We start from the raw sequence: 22051 nt of genomic DNA, 5'->3' as shown, positions 1-22051 counted from the left end.
AAAATTAAATACAACAAATACTTGCACAAATACGTTGTGGATTTGCTCAACTTGATATTTTTAAATATTTTTTAAGCACCGGTAAAAATGCATCAGCAAATGCAATAATTATTCGTAATTGTATTACCTTTAATTAACAATGACTGTGTAAAATAAAAAAAAAAGTTGCTTTCCGACTATATAAAAATCATATTTCGCATTAAATTATTTCAAAACTATCTTAGCTGATTAATCTTAGTTTGATTTAAAAGTGTATACCTATTTAGATTACTCACAAACTTTACAATTAGTTGCAAAGTAGTTTTTTCTGCAAATCGCAGCAATATTCCCCCTCCCGTTCTTCCTTCATTAACCGAAGTCGTCAAGCGTGAGAGGCTTATAAATCTAGTTTCAACTGGTTTTCGTGTTATACGAAGAAAAATTAATTGAGAAAAATTAACGAAAATGAGGTACAATCGGTTATTGCAACGGTAGAAAAATTGAAGCAACAGTTGTTTAATGAGTTCTGTGAAACTAATGCGTGTTTCGTGACGTTATTAACATTCATATAGCATAAATGCTGATCCGATCTGTTCGATCTGTTCAGAGCGAAGCCGGAGAGGAAAATAATGCCGTCGTAGTGGGAGAAGAGAAGACCGCCACGGAGACGGACAAGCACAGAAATGTATTTACAAGCGAGTAGTCATAGGGTGTAAGGCAGTGAAGGAGACGTAAAGGAGCATGTGCTTAGCAAATTCGCATGTGGATTCTACGGCTCTTCGAACAGTTCGAACTCACATTTGCCGCACGCGCGGTGCCGATCGCGTATCAATTTTCTGAACAATCGTGCTCGTGCACTGCCCACTTGCAAGTCAAGAGCACGCTGTGAAAAATAAGCAAATTGTAAAAGATCCTTTTCAAAAGCAGAAGAGATGAGTCTTACCGGTGTGAAGATCTGTGTAATCTTGGGCATAATTACGGCGATTGGCCTTGCAAACGGATATAAAATCGGTAAGTGTGTAACCAATGCCATCGATCTGCCTTATTAACTTCATCATCTCGCAGGTTTTGCATCCATCAAAATAATTATTTATAAACAGAGATTTAAATCTGTCTCTCTCTCTCTCTCTCTCCCTGGAAAAAATAAAATGCTTGCATTTTTTTAAAACAATCGATTTAATTGCAGATCCGCCTATTCCGTGCTTAAACACGTCAGATTGTAGAAGCTTACCGGCACTTAAAAGCGATGCTTTTTGCACAGAAGGAATTTGCATGTGTCCGAGGGTAGAATCTGGCATTGAAATATGCTCTAGCATCAATGCATCTTTGCATGAAACAAAAATTTCAGGTGATAATTGCAAGCGAAACGCAACTCGAGTGTATTAACTGGAGTCTTGTTTTGTTTGTTAAATTTTCTAAATAAAATACCTGTATCTATAATTTTTTTGTCTAGGTCCGCTAGTTTTTCGAGTATGCAAACACCAGAAAGACTGTAACTTTACAGGCGGAATATGTAACACTACTAACTGGCAGTGCAATTGTATGAAAAACTACGTGCCGTCGAGCAACAATCATCATTGCGTTGAAAGTAAATTCAGAGAATTTTTTATAATAATTTTTCTTTTTACAAACTCTGCTTAGTAAAAAAAAAAAAGGCAATATTAGACTTAGCATTTTTTTTTAGCTCAAACGTAATTCAAGATTTTTTAACTTATTATTAAATTATTTAATTTTTTTATTAGTCTTACCTTCTTAAGTATTAAACATATTATTTTTTCCAATAGTTGTAATAATTAATCATTATACTGACACGATTTTTTGAACAGAAATCAACTTTGAGGATCCTTGCATAGATCATAATCAATGTGCAATACTTGTGACGAATTCTACTTGCAGTAACAATAGATGCATTTGTGAATCTGGTTATCATCACACAGATAACTCATGCTGGAAAATGGCGAGTAAGTGTTATAATAATGTCTGTTTCTCACAGAAATTTTTTTTGCAGTTTCAGGCAAACTCTAAAATGACAGAAAAACGATATAAAATTTTATAAATAATAATATTGTTTTCCTATTTATAACCTTAAAAAAAAACTTTGTTTTCTATTATTATTCTCTCTACTGTTTTTCCTGGCTTTGTAAATACTTACTGTGAATTACAAGCGTACAAATACATTTGCAGAATATAATGAGCCGTGCACAAAAAGTCAGGAATGCTCGCACATTGAAAATAGTATCTGCACGGAAAATATGATATGCGGTTGTGCAGCTGAAACGGTATTGAGCACTAACGGTGCGAAGTGTTTGGCTGTCGCCAAAAAAATCCAGGACGAATGCACGGAATCGATACAATGCACCACAACGTTCGAATTTTCAGCTTGCGTTGACAAAATGTGCCAATGCGAAGAAAATTTTCATTACGAATACGAGTTGACGAGATGTTTTCCCAACAGAGGTATGTACGCTGGAAAGTAGATATAGCGTTTGATGCGCCGACGGCAGCTAGCGAACGTGATTTTAGAGTCGTGTGCGTAGAGTTTCACATGTGCCGCATGTATGTACCGCGCCGGCCGGATTGCCGAAGATTGATTTCCCATCGTTCTCTCATCCCTTGCCTCTGCCGCCTAGGGTTACGTATGCTAGTCGCTGTCACCGCAGAAAACGCCATATCTGATCTTCGGTGTATATACATGAATCTTCAACTAACAGCTTGCTCGTAGAGTCGTCGCGTGAGATTTTTAATTAAAATTTAATCCCACATTTCAAATTTAATTCCACAAATCTTCTCTGTAGTCTATAAAAAATTAAATAAATTGTTTTTAACATTTTGTAGAAGTTGGCGACGAGTGCGCAAATAATTATGAATGTTACCAGATCGAAGATTACAAGAGTGATCCGCCGATCAAATCCGTAATGTGCAACTCTAATAAATGCACGTGTGCAAACAATTACACCTTGATTGAGCATAAATGTGTAAATGATGGTTAGCAAGAAGCAATGTATATGATACGCATTTATAAAAATATAAAATTAGAAAATTGATAGTTACCTATTTGCAAAGTATAATTTTAATTTTACTCGTACTTATTAAGCAAATTCTAGCTTATTGTAATTTATGTTTGCAGGTTTGAAGCTTTTCTCGTCCTTGTCATTAGTCTCTCTTATGGTAGCAATGTATTGCTTCTCGTAAAACAATATAATTCTTTCAAGAAGAATACTCGATTATTTATTAAATTTAATTAATAAAACCTTTTATTGTTTCAATTAGATTATTTAAATAAATATCACTATACTTTAAGTACACTATATTTAAAGTACATTACGAATCAACAAATATGAATGTTTAAATCTATATTTGCGATAAAGTAGTAAGCCATTATTATTAGTTTTGTTGTAAAAAAGTTTCTCACCTAGACTGTCGATAAGGGCGAATCCCTCGAAGAATGGAGAGAGCGTCAGTCGAAGAAGCCTTCAGCGAGGGAGCTGCGAAACGTTGGTCTGTCAATAGCGTTTTGCCTTGCTTTAGCTGTATGGAGTCATGGACTTGACTTGGACCGCTTGGAGTGCAGTCGCCAACGCGCACAGCTAGCGTGAGCATCCGTTTTGTCGGCGTGAGTTGTAAAGTGTCATCCGGGAACATCGCAATCTTGGAGACAAATATCAAGGAACACTGTAAAAATATTACGTTAATAAAAAAAAACAGGTGCGATATTGTGAAAGAGATGTGAGTTAAAAATACAATGGCTTTAAAATAGTAATTAATACAACAAATGCTTGAAATATAAAATTATAACATGGATGTAAAAATCAAACTGATTATCAAGTTATGAAATAGTTTCAAAAATATATCGAGAAATAGTGCGTACTGATAAAATTAAGTAGATACAAAAAAACATTAGTTTAGTCCACTCGTGACTTAATATTAATTATATAAACTTTGTAAGCCTATAAATTAAGTGTTGCTCAATATTTTAAATAAAAGTTAAAGTCAATACCATAATTTTAACATGCCGAATAATTAAGCAAGACGCAAAATTAATTTTTTACTTGTCAAATTTTGATCGGAGATTAATTGATCAGAGCTCTCTATAAAATAATTGTTGTAAATGATAAACCGACTTTCTACTGACTAATTGAACTGTCGTGTTTCAATTTGAAAAAAAAGACAAAATCGCAGGCACGACTGTTTTAAGGACAGTATTTTTATGACCCAGTAATCTTTTCCTCTCCTCCACGAGGAATCGCGGAGATCGCGGAGTCGTGGAGACCGGATCTACGCTCCTGATTCTCACAGTTAGGTGAATGTCGAGTAGAGCCGCTCATAATTAAAGAACAAAGAGGGTCTGTTCCCTACGGCCGCCTGTTATTCGATTCAACAATGTGTTTTGGAAATGAGATTACAACATACGTGAGTCTTCAACAAAGCTCGTAATTGTACGAAATGTTAGATATTGCGTAAATAAGATTAGACCATTAAATTAACTGCCGTTTTAACTATGTCACTAACGTCGTCAATACGATCTAGGAGTAATTATCGAATCGAAGACCAATTTAATTCGATCTAATTATTCAATCTCTTTTCATTCAAATTCCTCATTTAAATTATTTATTTTTATTTCTTTTTTTAATTATTATTATTTTTTAAATTATTGTCTATAAATGGACCATGTCGCATCAATCACGTTCGAGCAAGAAATCACAGAAATCACGTGCATTTATCGTTCGAATGGTTTTCGCTCGTAATACGGTACTCTTGGGCACAACAATGGCTTCTGCTGTTGTGCGATGTAGCACCGCGTTGCGCAACGTAAACCGAAACTATAGAAACGTAGGGCGCTAAACTCGTTTTGTTGTTCGCCGCGATCGACCTTCGAGCGCGTTCCCGGGACCGTCATTGAAAGTCCAAGCGGACAACTTCGCCCACGGTTTCGTGTCGACAGACCTGCGGCATTGAAAAGCCGCTGGTAAACGCTCGGAGTGTCCACGCTTGTAGGAAGCGCAAAGGCGGAAGTTTTCGCGAAGCATTTGCATAATCCGGTGAAATATAAATCGAACTATTAACTATCGAACTATTAACGCAGAAGAGAAGCAACGCTGAGTTTGCGAAGTAAAGCGTATCGTGTTCCAAGAAAATCAAAGGGCCCGCTTGGTTGCACTCGCGCGTAATTCTTTCCGCGGCTAGTGCTCCCGTCGACGAACGGAAGGATGACGTTTCTTGAAAAACACGTCGAGCATTTGCGCGTGTTAGACATTAGACGTTGTGATTTTAATTAAAATCGAACGGGACCGGGATGCGTTAGGACGATTTAACACCTGTTACTCGTTGACAATTCGACGCGCGCGAAACCATTCTCAGCGATTACCGTCAATGAATATGCGATATGTACACATTTACACTGTAATGCATCGTATTCACAAAATCGACAAAACAAAATAATGCTATAGCGACAAACTTGCTCGCACGCGATTATTATCTACCGCGAGAGTCTGTCTGCAAATTACAGCGAAAAAAAGATCTCTTACGTTGGAAATTAGTTAACTCTCTGCTACGGTACCCATTTTTAACTCCATCGATGAAGACAGTCAATCGACATTTCAATTAATTCCTTAAACAAAAGATAGATTAATTAATCGTTAAAAAGTCGAGAATCAATCCGACTACATCAGAGAGAACAAAGTCAAAATCTCACGATCTTTCATCGCGTGAGACGTGTCTAATGAACTTACGTGAATCCGAAGAGTGACGTTCCAGATTGATTTATCAAGGACCGACGGTGATCGATGCCACGCCTGGGATAAGTGAGGAAGAGGCGACGGATATAGGTGATCAGGGTACGCCTTGATGATGTCCACCCGAGGGTGTATCCGGGTCTCCCTGCCTACGATCGCCCAACAATTGAACGGACGAGGGGATCATGCGATCATCGTCGTGAGCTGAACAGGGGAGTCGAGGCTGTCGGGAATCGTGACGTGGCGGCCTTCGAGCGATCAAGACAATCGGCCGGGCGATTCCCCGTCTCTCCCGCGCGGCATCTGAAAATGACAACAAGTCAGTGGCGGCGGCGATGATGAAACGTCCCGTATGCGGCGTTAATCCGCCGTCGCGAGGATGACCGGAACGTGGACGGTATACGGTTTCACGGGGCTGCTCGTCCTCGTACCCGTTACCGTCTGCGCGACAATCACCTACGTCACCGGCAACGAGGACTACCTGCCCCCGCGATGCGGCGACCGCGTTAACGCTAATCGCAGCAACCGTAAGCACAAGACGAAACGATGTCGGTGATATCGTGGCGCAATTCGGCTTTCATTAATCAATAAGGACGAGGCGGTTACGTCTCGCATGTCGGAAGCTCGTAAAACGCAAGGCTTCTTCGATCGTTCATCCTTTACGGATCGTACCTAATCGATTATCCGACCGTGCTAGTTGCGTCACGGTTAATTGACCAGCGAATAAAGCCGATTACGTCACGTATCCGCTGACGTCTCTCTTTACTTTTTTTTAATTAAACGTGAATACAATTTTACGCTTAATTTCCCCTTTCTTTTTGCTTTTTTTTTTCTTTTCTTTCTGTCACGAGGTAGCCACAAAAATTGTTGAAAGTTAGTCGACCAATTAGATTTTCGCGTTTCACGAAACCGTGCCTAAGGGCACAAACGATATGTATCTAGATTTTACCTTATAAGTAATTATTTTCTAAATAAGATAAATATCCTTTTCTTTTTCTCTTATTTCAGAAACATTCTCCCAGTGTAAATACGACGTCGACTGTATTCCGAATGCATTTTGCCGAAACCAGCAGATCTGTTCCTGCAAAGACAATTACATTGAATTTAGGAATAATAACAACTACAAATGTTTGAGAGGTATTGTCACACTTTTCTTTCACGTTCACATTGCTCGGGCGCGATAACGTGATCGATTACACGTTAACGTTTTATTACCTCGCAGTCAGAAGTAAAGTAGAATTTTTAGAGAAAAGAATAGGAGCGGAGAGGGCTGCTCTAGATCTCGATCTAATTATTCGAGCAGTCGGGAACGATGTCGTCGACCTCAGAAATGAGATCCCGCGAAGATAGCCGTTCATCCCTATTCGCCATCCGCTCCTTTCTCACGATCCCGCCTCACCTGAAGCGTGTCGTCGTGCTTGTTGAGCCAGCAGAGGTCGCGAATAATTTCTATGAATGAGTCAGAGTGGCGTAGATCCGTCTCTTTCGGCACGATCATTGAATAAAGATACTTTCCGAACATAAGCTCCAAGAACGTGCTCGGTGTCTTGTCTTGACGACGTTCACTAAAAGTTAAGCAATCGAAATTAAAAGCGTGCATTGTAAGACATTTGCACTTTGTGAGGTAAGCGAGGTTATTCGTGGCGCTCGGGGCGAGATTTATTCGCGAACGGGATGACAAAATATAGAAAAAAAAAAAAAAAATTTAAGAGGTATAAGGAACATTTTATTTCAACAGTGGCCACTCTCATCGGCGATCCTTGCGAGGAGGACATCCAGTGTGAGTTTACGTTTACACCACAATCGGAATGTCGAGAGGGCACTTGCCAATGCGCCCACGATTCCCACTTCACGGACGGGAGGTGTTACGAGTCCGTCGGTGAGCATTGCAGCTATTCCCTGGGAAGTATCCCAGCCGGACCCTCCATTGTGTATATTTATGAGAAAAATAAATAACCCGAGTTAGCGTAATAGTTAGAGACGACGCGACGAGCGGTCTATTCAATTTGGTGAACAGACGTGACTCGTAACGTAATAAAATACCACGGCTAGCTCTCCTACCGTTAACGTTTTTTTTTTCCATTTTGCACATAAATTACGTTTACCGTTGCTTGCGTGAAAATCAAACGCGATGGAAAAACGAGGATTACTCTGCTTTTAGGTTTGGGAAAACGTTGCCGCTCGAATCGCAATTGTTATATCAAAAATACTTTCTGCGAGTACGGTTTTTGCACTTGCGGTTTGCGTCGTCACGCGAATGCTGATAACACCGGTTGCCTGCCGAGCGCCAGTAAGTATTATAAAACTCGACATAATTTGTTATTTACAATTTGATTTGATTTGATTTAATTTTAACTTATTTTATTTTATATTATTTTATTTTATTTTATTTTATTTTATTTAATGTTAATTAACTTAAATTTAAACACTTTCCAGAGTTAGGCGAACATTGCAACAGCGATGACGAATGCATCGTGGAAAATTCAAAGTGTGTGCACAACAAATGTGACTGTAAAGTTGATTATGTGCTGGCCAAGGAAGATCAGCGATGTTTGAAAGCCGCTTCTTGGATTGGCGACGAGTGCGAACAGCAATCCCAGTGCCAACTGTTTCTCAAGCATAGCAAATGCGGCACGAACAAAACATGCGAATGCATCACCGGTTCCCACAAACGTGGCCATCGATGCTTCGTCGATGTAGGCAAGTACTTGAATACTTACATTCCTGCTGATATTTCATATTTACTGCAAAACGTTCGCTTGCGTTGAATATCTTTATACCTTTGAAACAACATTGCGATGATATTTTTTCATTACAATTAAATAAATTAATTAAATAAATTTAAATTAAGCAAAATGTTATATCAGAAAATTAAATAAAAATATAGATTTTTACATGTTTAATTTAAGCATTTTGATCGTCCATTATCGGAGCGACAAAATTTTATGTTTTAGACTTGGGTGGTCGTTGTGAAACTCATCATCACTGTATTACTATGACGTTGAAAGACTCCAATTCGACCTGGAAATCAAAAGTCGACTGTGTTAATGGTATAGAATCATTTGCTAAATATATTAAACGAATGATTAAATGCATAAAAAAATTTGTTAACGCAAATAAAATACTATTTTATATTTTTTCGCAGGTTTTTGCACCTGTACTGAAGGCTATACGTTGATGGACGAACTGCAGGATTGTATACAATTCAGTGATAACAGTAAAAAATATTTATAATATAATAAAAATATTTAAATTATAGAATATATATAAATACATTAAGTGTGTAATAATCAAGAATCTTTTTGATTATTTATTTTATTAATACACGTATAACTAAATTTATTTATTAATTTTTAATATTTTATTTTTACAGGTGCAAATGTATGGCAAGTGTATAGAATACTTCTTGTTGTCGTTATTGTGGAATATCTTCTGCGCTAAAAATGGTGAATAACAATTTAAATCAGCAAAATAAAAATTTATCAGTCTACACTATTTTAGAATATTAAAAAAAAGTTAATTAGATTAGGCTGAATAAGTTATTTTATGCAATTTAGACCTGTATTGTTTTATTTATTTAAATTATTATTTAAACTGAAACGCGCTTTATGTAAATTTGCTATTTCAACTAACAGTTATAAGCAGCCAAAGAGAGCTTTTTCCTTGGAAAGCAACAAATGTACTGAATTATTAATAACACTATTCTTTTTATTTTTATTTATTATGCTCCAGAGACATAATAGACTGTCCCTTTTCATGCGTTTCGCGAAAAGGAACTCTTCCAGTCTTCCTTAATCATATCACTGGCCTTCTCAGCGATCATGTACGCCGGTGCGTTTGTATGACCGGCGATTATGGTCGGCATCACACTGGCATCCACAACCCTGAGACCATCGATCCCGTGTATCCGCAACCTGTGGTCCACTACCCCGGAATTCTTCCGTGTGCTCATCTTGCATGTGCCAGCGAAGTGACCTAGAGTCGTAGATACGTGACGGGCGATGCAGGCCCAGTATGCGTCGCTCTTGAAAATAACATGCTTGCATCCCGGAAACGGTACCGGAAGTAGCGTGGCATTGAAACGTTTAAACGCCTTCGTGGAAGCTACCTCGATAGCCTGCGAAAAATAGAAGAAAAAAGTAAGTAAGATTATTAAAAAAAAAAAAAAATATATATATATATAAAACATCCATATTAATACGCGAGGACTGTTCTTACGATCTTTATAGCTTGCACCATTGTATTCAGGTCATCCTCGTGATCGTAGTAATTGATATTTATGACTGGTGAGTCATGTGGATCGCTACTTTTTAGGGTAAGTCTACCGCGACTCTTAGGTCGCAGAAGCACAGGTACGATCATGAAGCTGTCGAGGCCCTTATAATCACTGAAAACCTCCTCGTAAAACTCTTCTGTTAATCCCAGGAGACCGCGATAGCTGCCGGAAGTGTCACCAGCTAATGAACTCGCGCCTAACACTAATTCGATGTCGGGATACTCGTCATCTAATGTCTTGCTCGGGTCAGCGTAAGGATACGGTTTGAACATATTAGAATTCACAGTAATGGAAGTAATGTTGGGAATAACTGTAAAAAAATAATTTATAATGGTTTTTGTTAGAGCAAATTGAGTTTAAAAATTAATAAAAAAATAAAAGACACGTTAGTAACATTGCAATAAATATATAAAATACGATCCGAGCTTCCATATTATTGTTATAAATATTTAAATTAATTTTTTTTTTAATAATAATCGGTTATGATTAAAAAAAAAGAAATATAATTTTTTTTGCGAGTTTTAGGTGATGATAATATAATACTCACCGTATTGCTTATTGTTCTTGTGCGTATTTACACTTTGATTGTATTTGAACTTTAATTTTTCTTTTTGCGCTTTTGTTATATACTTATTAGCCTTGGTATTAACAAGAGCCAAGGCTTCGGCACCTCCAGGTATCGTTAAAGGACCTGTGCCTTTTGTTAGGTATTTCAAAAATTCAGCCGGATTTGAACCTAAACGTGGTTCGACAATAGTTACGCTCTCGTTGACTAGAAATGTTAAAGCCGACATGCTCACATGATCCTGCAAATTAAATCCTACTGGAAGATCCTCGATTACGTTAATGCCTAACGAATTTAAATGATCTCTCGGACCTATTCCAGAGAGCATCAACAGCTGTGGTGAACCAAAAGTACCTGCGTAATAAGAAATATTATATTTAATAAAAAGGTAAAATTTATCTCCAAAAGTATATTTTTTAAATACTTTAGTAAATAATCAGATTATAATTAATTACGTTTTATGTAAAATTTCATGTTTGCTTTATTTTATAGTTATATTTATCCACTTACCTGCACAAAGTATAATTTCTTTAGTAGCTGTAGCGAAGTACGTTTTATGATTCTTTACAAAATTAACTCCAACAGCTTTTCTTGTTTCAGGGTCAATGACAATTTTCGTCACTGTCGACAGCTTGGATAAATGAAAATTAACTCTATCGCGAATTGGGGTAAGAAAAGCTTTGTTAGCGCTGACTCGCTGGCCCTTTCGCAGATTTACTTGCGCTGTCGAGAAACCAATGAACCTATCACTGTTGTAATCTATCAGATTGTAACCAAGCTCTTGGCCAGCCTCTAGAAAACGTTCTCTTAGAGGAGTAGCGTAAGGAGGAGTCGTAACATCAAGATATCCATTGTATCCGTGATATCTAACGAGAAAAGAAACGCATAAAACGCAGGATGAGAAAAAGCGTTGTATAAGATAGAAATTTTTTTTAATTATATAAAAAAAATCTAAGATAACGTCAGTAACACACGATTTCACCACGTAAGTACCTTACGTTTTTGTCAATCAATCTACACTTCTCGGACTTGATAAAATACGGTAGCACATTCTTGTAGCTCCAACCAGGATTGCCGAACGCTTCCCAGCCATCGTAATCGGCACGCGTGCCTCTGGAGTAGATCATAAAGTTTACCACCGAGGTGCCACCAATTGCCTTACCGGTCACAACTTTACAACGACCGTCAATCATCGAGAGGCAGTATCCACCGCGACCGTGTACGTCCTGTGGTCGCGACTCGCTTTTGTACACGTGAACGTAGTCCGTGATGTGGAGAATCGGCGCCAAAAAGGGGATATCCGTGAGGAAGATTTCATCTCTGCCTTGCTCGAGTAGCAGGACGTTCCAATCGGGATTTTCGGTCAGACGATTCGCGAGCACCGATCCTGCCGAGCCGGCACCGATCACGAGGAAATCAAAGGAGAGATAATGCCACCTGGGTACAGCATCTTCGTCTGGCATCAGATCGTTTGGCGATGAAAGTCCCGCGAAGAAGTGGAATACCGTTTCGAGAATTGTCGGCGGCAAAATCCCCCCGGCACATCCCAGGAACAAAACTATCAAGCAAAACTTGAACATCGTGGATCTAATTTTATCGCAGCTAAGAAATTTTTGTCTAATTTTTTTTATTTATTTATCACAGTGTCTCTAATGCATTATTTGCATTTTATTGATACGATAATGAATTTTCTGTAAAAAGCTAAGACGTTGACATTATTAACTTGACGAATCGAATTAGAATTGTAATTTAAAAAATCTCTATTCTCAGTTTAAATGTAATTGATGAGCTTTTTTGATTAATTATTTTTAAATTGGTATAATTTAATTTATTTGATTAACTTTCTATAAATCGTAACGAAGTCTTTCCAATATAATTGCCACAGTCTGTCACAACACAATGTTCATTCGCATCGCAAATTCTCATAATGGTTCGAAATCATTAATACGTATTTATCATCAGTTATTTAACTCAATTATCATTCCATTCACTTTGAGGCGCAATTTTCGAAAGCTCTCAAATAATCATAATATGGTCGGAGATTTATTTTTTATATAAAATTGTTTACGCAAATATTTTAAATTTTTTACATTTTTATCACTCGTTATGAATGTATTTTTTATTGTACACAATGCATGCTTGCCTTTTCTGATTTAACTGGCAGTGTTGATACACGTGTAAATGTAATAGCTTTACTTTGTACAACTGTTCCGAAAGCACGAATTAACATTTTAATAGAAAAATTATAATAGTGATGGAAAATCGATTAAAAGTATAAAATCGTGTTTGTACCACGACAGTCGCTCAAATACTGAAATCGAATTAAATCGACGATCATCTGTAGCATTAAAATTGGGTGAGAGAAAAAATGGCAAGGACGACCACTTTTGATATTCTTGTAGAAACATTATGTGTGCCGTCAAAATTACGATGCGGTGTCCAAACATCTTGTGCAATTCTCGTTAACATTTTTTCTTTCCATTGTGGATTATTGTAATTTATATATTGGTATAAGATTGACATAAAGTTTAAATATCAAAACGTTGAAACTGTTAACAATTTATATTGCAACAATAATTAATACTACCAATTTTTTTTTGTATAATATAATAATTTAATGAAGTAACTTATTTTGTCTTCATCTTCTAGCATTTTTTTAACGAATATGTCTATCAAATTAATTTTGAAATTAATATAAAAGTATTTTAATGAGTAAAAAAATAAAATAAAATTTCCAACGTTTAGCCGAAAAATCAATTCTAATGGCGACATTTATACAGTTAAATCATTGTGATTATTCAATGTGTAGCGTCTGATTGAACGAAGCAAAAACACCGAAAGTTCTTAAAGAAACCAGTCTCGCTTGTGACCTACATAAACAATTTCGTAATACACGCTGTATATGGAACATCTATTTTTACGTCTTAGAAGATTGGGAATTGCAACTTTATGTAACGCACGATTGATATTACATAATAAAATAATTTCTATCTTTGTTAATAATTTGAATAGATTTCTATTCAAATTTGTGGTCATACCGGTACCGTATACAAAGAATATGTAATAACTAAAAATAAATAAAAGAATGTAATAATTAAATAAAAGTAATTTATACTTTGAATTGTTTTAAATATAATTTCTACCTCAACAAAACCCAGATTAAGTTTATTTTATTATTATTTTTTTTGATAATATTATTTCGTTGATTTATTACTATAGTAATCTATAGATTGTTAAAAGCAAAGAATATTTAATTTAAATGCAACAAATATTTATAAAAAAGAGAAAGTTATAAGCCAAATATGATTAAAAATGAATACATTATTTAACATTTGTTTAGTCATTACCAAATAATTTGATTATAAGGCCATTATTTCTTCTAGAAAATTATTGTCAAATTAAACGACGCAATAGGTTGAAGCCTTATGTCGCCAGGATTCAACTAATCGCGTTGCTTCATTCGTACAACTGCTGACGGTGAAGGGTTGTAAGGTTACATTCCTTTCTATTGTTTTATTCTTTCATGGTCCGACGTGTCAAGCAGTCATATGCGCGCGCGCGTGTGTTCGTACGTGTGAGACATAAATGCATCTTGCAAAGTAATCGCATTCAGCTTGATAAAACATGTATTTAGCGTGATAGGCGTGCGTTTGGTACAACAATTATAAGTCCGGACGACAGTCCAGCGTCAGGATGAACGTCGTCACCGCGTTGAAGTTCTATATAACGAGAATGACAGAAGACAGTGGCCCTGGCATGAAAGTTCTGCTGATGGATAAACAAACGGTAGGAATAATACATAAATCACGTCATTTGCCTTCTTGCAATTTATAAAATTCTCTTACCTTCTCATTTCTCTTCTTCTTCGATCATGTATCATTTCACTTTGCTCTGAAACATAATAAAGTGGCTGTAAAAAACTATGATCAGATTTTAAAATGTCATTATTATTTTTTTTTTTTTATATTCTAGACAAGTATAGTGAGCTTACTCTACAGCCAGTCTGAGATACTAATGAAAGAGGTGTACCTGTTTGAGAGGATAGACACAGCTGTGCATAATGACACCCTGAAACATTTGACATGTATAGTGTTTGTGAGACCAACCAAAGAAAACATTGATTTGCTTTGTAAAGAGCTCAGATATCCTAAATATGGAGTGTATTATATTTGTAAGTAGCTATGCATTAAAAAAATGAATATTAAATGTTGAAAAATTTATGAATGTGTTGTAAAAGCTGGAGATGAAAAGTAACAGTTGTAATAATTTTTATTTATTCCTAGATTTCAGTAATATTATTGCCAAGGCAGATATAAAACTTCTGGCAGAAAGTGACGAGCGAGAGGTAGTCAGAGAAGTGCATGAATACTATGCAGATTATTTAGCCATTAATCCACACTTGTTTTCACTTGGAATAAATGCTTGTTCTGAAGGTAGTTGAATTTTTAAAACATGTTATTGAATAGATCTGTGAAAAATTGTTCATTTTTTATTCTGATTTTATTTATATATTGCGGCTTAAGGACTAACATGGGATCCAGTACACTTGCACAGAACTGTTCAAGGAATAACTTCAGTTTTATTATCGCTAAAGAAATGCCCATACATTAGGTACCAAAATAGTTCAGACATGGCAAAAAGATTAGCAGAAAAAATAAGAGAGGTGCTCAGTAAAGAGTCGAATTCCTTCGAATTTCGCCAGGAATCTAATCCTCTTCTTCTGATAGTTGATAGAAGAGATGACCCTGTCACACCACTGCTTAATCAATGGACGTATCAAGCAATGGTACACGAATTATTAACGATTAATAATAATAGAGTGAACTTATCCCATGTGAAAGGCATCTCAAAAGAACTAAAAGAAGTTGTTCTGAGTGCAGAACATGATGACTTTTATGCAAATGTAAGAAAATTTTTATTTTATTAAATTAAAATTCTTGATATCATTTACATGTTTTAATAATTTTATAAGCTACATTTTTTATGAAAAATTTTAAAAATATATATTCTTGAACAGAACTTGTATCTAAACTTTGGGGAAATAGGACAGACAATAAAAGAATTGATGGAAGAATTTCAAAAGAAGGCAAAGAAGCACCAGAAAGTTGAGAGTATAGCCGACATGAAACACTTTGTAGAAACGTATCCACTTTTCAAGAAACTCTCAGGTACTGTATCAAAACATGTTACAGTGGTCGGAGAGCTATCGTCTCTTGTGGAAAAACATAATTTGTTAGAAGTATCAGAATTAGAACAAGAACTGAGTTGCCAAACCGATCATTCCTCGCAGGTAATTGCTTCATTTATTTTTACAAAATAATTTTAAAAAAGTATATCTTGCATCTCTTTGTAATATTAATTTTTTTCCATTTGTGTTTATAGCTGCAAAAAATTAAAGCACTTATTAGTAATCCAAAAGTACGAGATGTGGACACGGTACGACTCGTAATGCTTTACGCACTGCATTATGAAAAATACACGAACAATGATATAAACGGTTTAGTAGAATTACTTAAAAAGAGAAACGTTTCAGATAAATATATTAAGGTATCTATATAATTAATAATTTTTATAAGAAACATTCACGTATATAATATATAAAGATCTAATATTTCCAGCTTGTATATAATATATTAGAATATAGCGGTGTTAATGCAAGACAAAGTAATTTATTTGACCGAGAAGCAGTTGCTAAAATAACCAAAAAGTTATTCAAAGGACTGAGTGGAGTAGACAATATATATACGCAACATTGTCCTTTAATAAATGAAACGTTAGAAGATTTGATAAGAGGAAAATTAAGCACACAAATATTTCCATATCTCGGCAACATGGTAATGTCGCGAAGGTAAATTACATTAAATGATCGATCACACATACATGTGTATTAAATATTATTAAATTATACACTTTATTGTCCCACTTTTATAGACCTCAAGATGTAATAATATTCATGATTGGAGGTACAACTTACGAAGAAAGTTTGGCTGTGTATAATTTAAATAAGCAAAATCCAGGAATGAAAATTATTCTAGGTGGTACTACTATCCATAATTTTAAAAGTTTTGCCGAAGAAGTGCACCATGCCACCAGCGGTATTTTAATGCGATATAAAATCGGAAAACATTAATAATGTTAATATAACATTATGCCAAAATATTTATTTACTTCGTTATATATTTTGCTATTTATACATTTATGTAATATCCCCCTCTTTCTTTCCTATGTCACGAATATAGAACTATTCCACGTAAAGATTTTTTAATGTAAATCATTGCGAAATAGTGCATGAAACAAAACATTCTGCATTTAACAATTTTATATTCTATAATTTTGTCGTAAAAACATAATTTTCTTCTTGCTAACTGCTATTCATCATCCTCATCATTCAGCACATATTCTAGCGGCACATTGGAGATCTCGTCATCCTTTATTGGTACCTTTAATAAACATACATTATTTTTTTTAATATTGCAATAAGCGTAATAATTTTATTTAGTTAAATTTTATTTGAATTTTTTACATTATATATATTTTTATAATAAAATTTTAAATTAAAGATTTATTGAAATAAATATATTTAAAATTAAATAAAAGATATTAAACATGTTATTAAGAAATATTAAACATGTTATTAAGAAATATTAAATTTTTTAATATAAAAATTGATATTAATTGGTTAATTTTCATATAAAAATATATTTTCAATATACAACACTAGTACTCACGTTTTCTATTCTTCCTAGGTATTTTAATAAATTTTCTGCTTCTTAATAAATATATTAGGACCTACAAATAAAGCTACTTGTAGCTTTAATTCCACTATTGTGTCAATTTTGTCTTTTGAAAAATGTATTTGCAGAAAATAGTACTTTTTATAACAAAAATATTAATTAAAAAAAAAATAGTTTTCGTTAAGAATTTTTTCAAAGCAAATATAAGAAACCAGATAAACCAATTAATATCCAATATAAATTATATGTTGCAAGAATTCTTATTAAATTTATGCTTTTATACACACACACACACACACACACACACACACACACACACACACACACACACACACACACACACACACACACACACACACACACACACACACACACACACACATATATATATATATATATATATAAATAAAATTTACCTCTACAATACCAGTAGATAACGCATAGCCTGCCATCGCCACTATAGCGACAATTGCGGCGAAAATTTGGTTTCTTCTTTTGTTAGGAAATTCACTTTCAGAATCTCTTCTTAGTCTTTCAACATTTTTTTCAGCTTTTTGCTTCTCATAACTCTGATAGTCATTCTCGAAGTATCTCTGTGATATGCGTGACACATACTTTACTAGATTTGTACAGGCTTTTAGATGATTTTGTAAGATTGGATTTGGTAATGGAGCCTTAAGCAATGGTGCCAAATACGAGTATACAACAGCGTCTATTGTGCTAGGCTGTTCCCCACAAAAAAAATTTTCATCTCCAAGCCTTGTGGATAACAATGTTAAACATTTTTGTGCTTCTGAATATACCTATTGTTATATAAATTTTTAATTAAGTTTTGTTAAATATACCTTCGATTATTTCGCTATACATACCTCATTTTCAATAACATTTATATTTTCTTCTAGAGGATATAAACTATCTATTAAAGCTTGTGCTTGTCGTTCAAATTTTCCTGGATAATAAAAATTAAATGGAAAAGATAATGCTTTGCAGTACCATGGTCTAATTAGCTCATCTAAATTTTTCTTATCTATCCACCTAAAAATAACAACATGTAATAATCATACATTTTACATTATTATACATCACAGTTACAAAAAAATAGCATTGCATAAAGCTTTAACAATGTTACTAAGATGCACTGCAAATAAAACTATTAAAATTATTTCTGTAAAACTAGAGTACTCAACAAACATGTATGTAACATGACCAGAATAATATGCAATTCATACTTAAAAATAGTGTTATTGTCAGAGTAATAACTAATTTATCTAATTAAATTAAACTTGATAAATTTAAAAGTAATAAGTATTGAATTTTATTATTCTGGTACATTTCTGCAAATCTTGTACCATATAAACTGAAAAGCTGGATATAACTTTTCCTTGAGCAGAGAATCATAAGCCAAGACATCTGCACATTGCTTATCACTTAATGTATAATCAGAATTATAATGATTAGCCCTGAAATAGGGTAGTATATCTTTAACTGTATCCAAAGTGTGCAAATCAGCTTTAAGCAAAGGTAATCGACCGTTTGGTGTTGTAAACAGATTACTAGCTGGATTAACTTTTAAAGGTATCTCACTGAATTTGGCATATGCCTGCAAACAATGACATTGTGTTAGAAAATGCATACCTTTTATGTTATAAAGACATTATATTGCTATTGAATAAGTATTGACATTAAAGTTTCCCAGTGAATATAACGCAGTTAATATAAATTCTGATAATGTATTACTGTTATAATTTCTACAGCTAAAACTATCGTCTTCATTTATTGGTGATTTGGCAAAAATTCTTTTATTTTATCAATTAATCATTCGTTTCTTAGGCCGAGTATATGTCAGTCAAAAAATCGACTCAGCGAGAAAAATCCTCGCACACGCTGGAGTCAATAATATTAAAAAAAAAATAATTAATAATAAAAATGGAATAGAAACCGCCGTCGACTAGCGTGCCTTAACCTATATTCATCGACCCGACGCACCAGAACTTGAAGACATTCAATATCGACTGACGGCAGACCCCAGTCGCCCTTCCACACGTACAACTGCAGCATCTCGGCGTTTGCTATTTTCGAAAACTCTCATCGCCAGTGAGATTACACGCGCTCGCTCGAGCGAGTTTCTCTGAACCGAGAATGCCCGTCCACTTGCGTTCACTAAAAATTTTCTCCGGTAAACAATACAGGGTCGCGTGGCACATTGCGGGGTAAGACGGTTTCTCGAGAGAATTCGGTACGTCACAATTGAACTCTCTGCACTTTTATTTCCCCCCGACCTCCACCTTTCGTCCAGCTGATCGGCAATATCGGCATTATCTCTAAGACGATGTAATAATTATCGTAAGCGTGAGTAAGGATTTTTTTGCATCGTGTTTTAATGGGTTTAAGGGTCAAGCGCAGTGACAAATAAAAATGGAAATAATGAGAACAGGCTGCTAAAGTTTTTGAAGTGAAAAAGTGGCGATAATTGACGGTAATCAAAGATCTTAATTGTTAAAATTGTTATGATAAAATGTCTAACACGCTCACGCCGTTTGTGTATTGGGCCCAGACGGAGGGCCAGATCTCGCTAAAAGTTGACCTGACCGACGTAAAGGTAATCACACATTCCATACCTAGCACAAGTTATTCTGTATCTGTAAATGTTAATTCATGATTGTGATACTGATAAAAATTGTCACTGTACGTTTTATTTTGCAGGATCTTAACGTCAATTTGAAAGAAACCACGTTGCAAGTCACTGCTTGTGGACAAGGAGCTGGTGGACTGAACAATTACAGCTTTGATTTAAATCTTCACTTGCCTATTGATCCAAATGTAACAAGTTCATATATTTTTACATTTATTCATATCAATGCAAAATGTACTGAAAAAATAAATTGTGTAATTTTTATTGTAGGAGAGTAATTTCAAAGTGATTGATCGCGAAGTGCACTTTGCCCTGAAAAAAAAAAATAATGGTTGGTGGCCAAGATTAACTAGTCAGCCACAGAAACCTTCATGGCTTAAAATCGATTTTGACAAATGGAAGAGCGAAGACATGGACGACAATGAAGATGAGAAGCGCGACATTCTTAATGATTATCCCGATATGTACGATAAATTACATAAGGAAGAGTTTGGTTACAGAAAAGGTATACATCGCGAATAAACGTTATCTATAATAATGTTAAAATTTAATACATCGTATTATGATTTTCCAGAGGATTTTATGAAAGTGTATCTAGTCATATATAATCTCTGTCAATTTGTCGGCTTCATTTACGTGCTTGCTGTAATGGCTATACGATATTCGCGCGATGGGCCAGGTATAGTTTTATTTACACACATTATTTTGTTTTGTGTGAGAAACAAGTTTTAGAAATTTTATTCACAGCGGATTAACTTTATTTTCGTAAATGTATTAGTTTCGTAAATTTATTAATGCAAAATTTCAGATTCCATGAAAGAAACGTACGACACAGTTGGTGGTCCTTTCAAGTTCATACAGCTTTTACAATTTTTGGAAGTGATGCACCCTCTGTTCGGGTATACGAAGAGCAGTGTGCTGGTGTCCCTTTTACAAACGGGGGGTAGAGGGTTCGTGCTATTTTGTATGATCGATGCCGAATCTCGTATGCAAACTAAACCGGTCGTTTTCTATCTGTTTCTTGTATGGAGCACGGTAGAAATAGTTAGATATCCGTATTACATTACACAATTATTGAACATTGAAATACATTTTCTAACCTGGCTGAGATACACGATATGGATACCGTTGTATCCATTGGGCTTCATATGTGAAGGTATCATAATGCTGCGGAACATTCCGTACTTCGAGGAGACTAAAAAGTTTACCGTTTCTTTACCGAACAGTTACAATTTCGGTTTTCACTTCCCATCTGTTATAAGGCTCTATTTACTCTTCCTGCTCTTACCTGCAATGTATACGGTAATGTCCCGTATGAATCAGCAACGCTTGAAAAAGCTGCGAAAGCCTGAAATTAAAAAGAAGTAAAACTGATTTTGCATAGATAAACTCTAGGCTCGTATTCCTCTTTTTATCTGTAATTATTAATATGCAAAAAATATAATAAAATAAATCAAGGCACATAGGAAGAATGTTTTAACGTATAGAGTTTTTATAATAATTCTGTAATTTTATATAGACGTTTTGTATGTTTTTATCGCTAGATTTTTGTAAAAAATTGAGTTTAAATTGTAATAATGCATTTAAATTTTTTATTCTATGACTTATTTAATACACAATTAAATATTTTGTAATATATTCAGTGCGAGATATATTTTTAGTCTGTGTACCGATATATAAGAATGAAAAGCATTATTCATATAGAGTTGTCTCATCTGATAATTATACGATAATTATAAATATTCAATTATATTTCATAATGGTGTTACTAAGAATTTGGTTTTTTAGATACATGTTTTAGGTATTCAAGTCTTAAATACATTCTGTATATGGAAAAAAAAGATTAATAAATTATGTAAATAGAACAAGCATAATTGAAGGTTAATTATTGGATATACGTTTAGCTTGTGATAAAGTAACAGCTTTTAATATTTAATAATATAAATATGATTTGTAATTTATTATTCTTATTGCACGAACAATATAGATAATACAAAATTTGCTTGTTTTATAATTATGTTACGTTACTATTATTTCATTTATAAAAAAGAATTAATTCTCACCTAAAAGTTGCTCCGCCGAAGCATGATACCCTTCTTGGTCCTCCTCTTCTTCTCAGGATGTCTGCGGAAT

At 34.7% G+C, this 22051-nt stretch overlaps 6 protein-coding genes and 1 long non-coding RNA gene across 10 annotated transcripts; 4 read left to right on the top strand and 3 right to left on the bottom strand.

The window, feature by feature from the left end:
- Positions 1-475: 475 nt before the first annotated feature.
- On the top strand, positions 476-3196 carry LOC139110888 (prion-like-(Q/N-rich) domain-bearing protein 25). Of its 2 annotated transcripts, XM_070670850.1 has the most exons (7): positions 482-990; positions 1166-1327; positions 1433-1567; positions 1806-1940; positions 2164-2436; positions 2815-2964; positions 3107-3196. In XM_070670850.1, exons 1-7 carry the CDS (start codon positions 912-914, stop codon positions 3169-3171), a joined length of 999 nt encoding a protein of 332 aa, XP_070526951.1. In that variant the 5' UTR covers positions 482-911; the 3' UTR covers positions 3172-3196. The 2 variants fall into 2 exon arrangements, with proteins under 2 accessions (XP_070526954.1, XP_070526951.1); XM_070670853.1 differs by lacking the exon at positions 1166-1327 and having other exon boundaries at positions 476-990.
- LOC139111021 (uncharacterized) lies at positions 1207-2273 on the bottom strand. Its single transcript, XR_011547132.1, has 4 exons — positions 2132-2273; positions 1728-2000; positions 1408-1612; positions 1207-1303 (listed from the first exon to the last, which is right to left on the bottom strand). It is a non-coding gene; the product is annotated as an uncharacterized lncRNA (long non-coding RNA).
- A 1183-nt stretch (positions 3197-4379) lies between the features above and the next one.
- LOC139110845 (prion-like-(Q/N-rich) domain-bearing protein 25) lies at positions 4380-9551 on the top strand. Of its 2 annotated transcripts, XM_070670839.1 has the most exons (9): positions 4380-6238; positions 6720-6848; positions 7450-7590; positions 7873-8001; positions 8148-8411; positions 8666-8761; positions 8857-8928; positions 9085-9157; positions 9444-9551. In XM_070670839.1, the coding sequence occupies exons 1-8, from the start codon at positions 6091-6093 to the stop codon at positions 9150-9152; spliced, it is 1047 nt and encodes a 348-aa protein (XP_070526940.1). In that variant the 5' UTR covers positions 4380-6090; the 3' UTR covers positions 9153-9157; positions 9444-9551. The 2 variants fall into 2 exon arrangements, with proteins under 2 accessions (XP_070526940.1, XP_070526939.1); XM_070670838.1 differs by lacking the exon at positions 9444-9551 and having other exon boundaries at positions 9085-9414.
- Positions 9264-12132, bottom strand: LOC139111011 (glucose dehydrogenase [FAD, quinone]). Its single transcript, XM_070671042.1, has 5 exons — positions 11546-12132; positions 11063-11418; positions 10535-10906; positions 9930-10297; positions 9264-9828 (listed from the first exon to the last, which is right to left on the bottom strand). The coding sequence occupies exons 1-5, from the start codon at positions 12130-12132 to the stop codon at positions 9466-9468; spliced, it is 2046 nt and encodes a 681-aa protein (XP_070527143.1). The 3' UTR covers positions 9264-9465.
- A 1960-nt stretch (positions 12133-14092) lies between these two features.
- Vps45 (vacuolar protein sorting 45) lies at positions 14093-17666 on the top strand. The gene is made up of 8 exons (XM_070670834.1): positions 14093-14338; positions 14525-14723; positions 14836-14985; positions 15076-15455; positions 15570-15842; positions 15935-16099; positions 16171-16400; positions 16484-17666. The coding sequence occupies exons 1-8, from the start codon at positions 14246-14248 to the stop codon at positions 16680-16682; spliced, it is 1689 nt and encodes a 562-aa protein (XP_070526935.1). The 5' UTR covers positions 14093-14245; the 3' UTR covers positions 16683-17666.
- LOC139110895 (metaxin-1) lies at positions 16445-19511 on the bottom strand. 2 transcript variants are annotated; one of them, XM_070670858.1, is made up of 6 exons: positions 19273-19511; positions 18636-18886; positions 18156-18321; positions 17703-18089; positions 17281-17341; positions 16445-16992 (listed from the first exon to the last, which is right to left on the bottom strand). In XM_070670858.1, exons 1-6 carry the CDS (start codon positions 19342-19344, stop codon positions 16976-16978), a joined length of 954 nt encoding a protein of 317 aa, XP_070526959.1. In that variant the 5' UTR covers positions 19345-19511; the 3' UTR covers positions 16445-16975. The 2 variants fall into 2 exon arrangements, with proteins under 2 accessions (XP_070526959.1, XP_070526963.1); XM_070670862.1 differs by lacking the exon at positions 17281-17341 and having other exon boundaries at positions 19273-19497.
- A 96-nt stretch (positions 19512-19607) lies between these two features.
- Positions 19608-21792, top strand: Hacd2 (3-hydroxyacyl-CoA dehydratase 2). Its single transcript, XM_070670837.1, has 5 exons — positions 19608-19885; positions 19990-20106; positions 20189-20423; positions 20493-20597; positions 20727-21792. The coding sequence occupies exons 1-5, from the start codon at positions 19802-19804 to the stop codon at positions 21284-21286; spliced, it is 1101 nt and encodes a 366-aa protein (XP_070526938.1). The 5' UTR covers positions 19608-19801; the 3' UTR covers positions 21287-21792.
- The last annotated feature ends 259 nt before the right edge of the window (positions 21793-22051 follow it).

This window comes from Cardiocondyla obscurior, linkage group LG02 (genome assembly GCF_019399895.1).
Source record: "Cardiocondyla obscurior isolate alpha-2009 linkage group LG02, Cobs3.1, whole genome shotgun sequence".
Taxonomy (NCBI): Eukaryota; Metazoa; Arthropoda; class Insecta; order Hymenoptera; family Formicidae; genus Cardiocondyla; species Cardiocondyla obscurior.
This window is presented reverse-complemented; position numbering and strand designations above follow the sequence as displayed.

Coding starts and splice junctions, on each gene's coding strand:
- LOC139110888 (XM_070670850.1), top strand. CDS start 912: ATGAGTCTTACCGGTGTGAAGATCTGTGTAATCTTGGGCATAATTACG. Junction 2,437..2,814: donor GAGATGTTTTCCCAACAGAG/GTATGTACGCTG, acceptor AACATTTTGTAG/AAGTTGGCGACGAGTGCGCA. Junction 2,965..3,106: donor GCATAAATGTGTAAATGATG/GTTAGCAAGAAG, acceptor TTATGTTTGCAG/GTTTGAAGCTTTTCTCGTCC.
- LOC139110845 (XM_070670839.1), top strand. CDS start 6,091: ATGACCGGAACGTGGACGGTATACGGTTTCACGGGGCTGCTCGTCCTC. Junction 6,849..7,449: donor CAACTACAAATGTTTGAGAG/GTATTGTCACAC, acceptor TTATTTCAACAG/TGGCCACTCTCATCGGCGAT. Junction 7,591..7,872: donor GAGGTGTTACGAGTCCGTCG/GTGAGCATTGCA, acceptor CTCTGCTTTTAG/GTTTGGGAAAACGTTGCCGC.
- LOC139111011 (XM_070671042.1), bottom strand. CDS start 12,132: ATGTTCAAGTTTTGCTTGATAGTTTTGTTCCTGGGATGTGCCGGGGGG. Junction 10,298..10,534: donor CAAGAACAATAAGCAATACG/GTGAGTATTATA, acceptor ATTTTTTTACAG/TTATTCCCAACATTACTTCC. Junction 9,829..9,929: donor TGGTGCAAGCTATAAAGATC/GTAAGAACAGTC, acceptor TATTTTTCGCAG/GCTATCGAGGTAGCTTCCAC.
- Vps45 (XM_070670834.1), top strand. CDS start 14,246: ATGAACGTCGTCACCGCGTTGAAGTTCTATATAACGAGAATGACAGAA. Junction 14,986..15,075: donor AATAAATGCTTGTTCTGAAG/GTAGTTGAATTT, acceptor TTGCGGCTTAAG/GACTAACATGGGATCCAGTA. Junction 15,843..15,934: donor AAACCGATCATTCCTCGCAG/GTAATTGCTTCA, acceptor TTGTGTTTATAG/CTGCAAAAAATTAAAGCACT.
- LOC139110895 (XM_070670858.1), bottom strand. CDS start 19,344: ATGCTGCAGTTGTACGTGTGGAAGGGCGACTGGGGTCTGCCGTCAGTC. Junction 18,322..18,635: donor CCAGCTTTTCAGTTTATATG/GTACAAGATTTG, acceptor TGTTATTTTTAG/GTGGATAGATAAGAAAAATT. Junction 18,090..18,155: donor TAAATGTTATTGAAAATGAG/GTATGTATAGCG, acceptor ATATAACAATAG/GTATATTCAGAAGCACAAAA.
- Hacd2 (XM_070670837.1), top strand. CDS start 19,802: ATGTCTAACACGCTCACGCCGTTTGTGTATTGGGCCCAGACGGAGGGC. Junction 20,424..20,492: donor AGAGTTTGGTTACAGAAAAG/GTATACATCGCG, acceptor ATGATTTTCCAG/AGGATTTTATGAAAGTGTAT. Junction 20,598..20,726: donor ATATTCGCGCGATGGGCCAG/GTATAGTTTTAT, acceptor GCAAAATTTCAG/ATTCCATGAAAGAAACGTAC.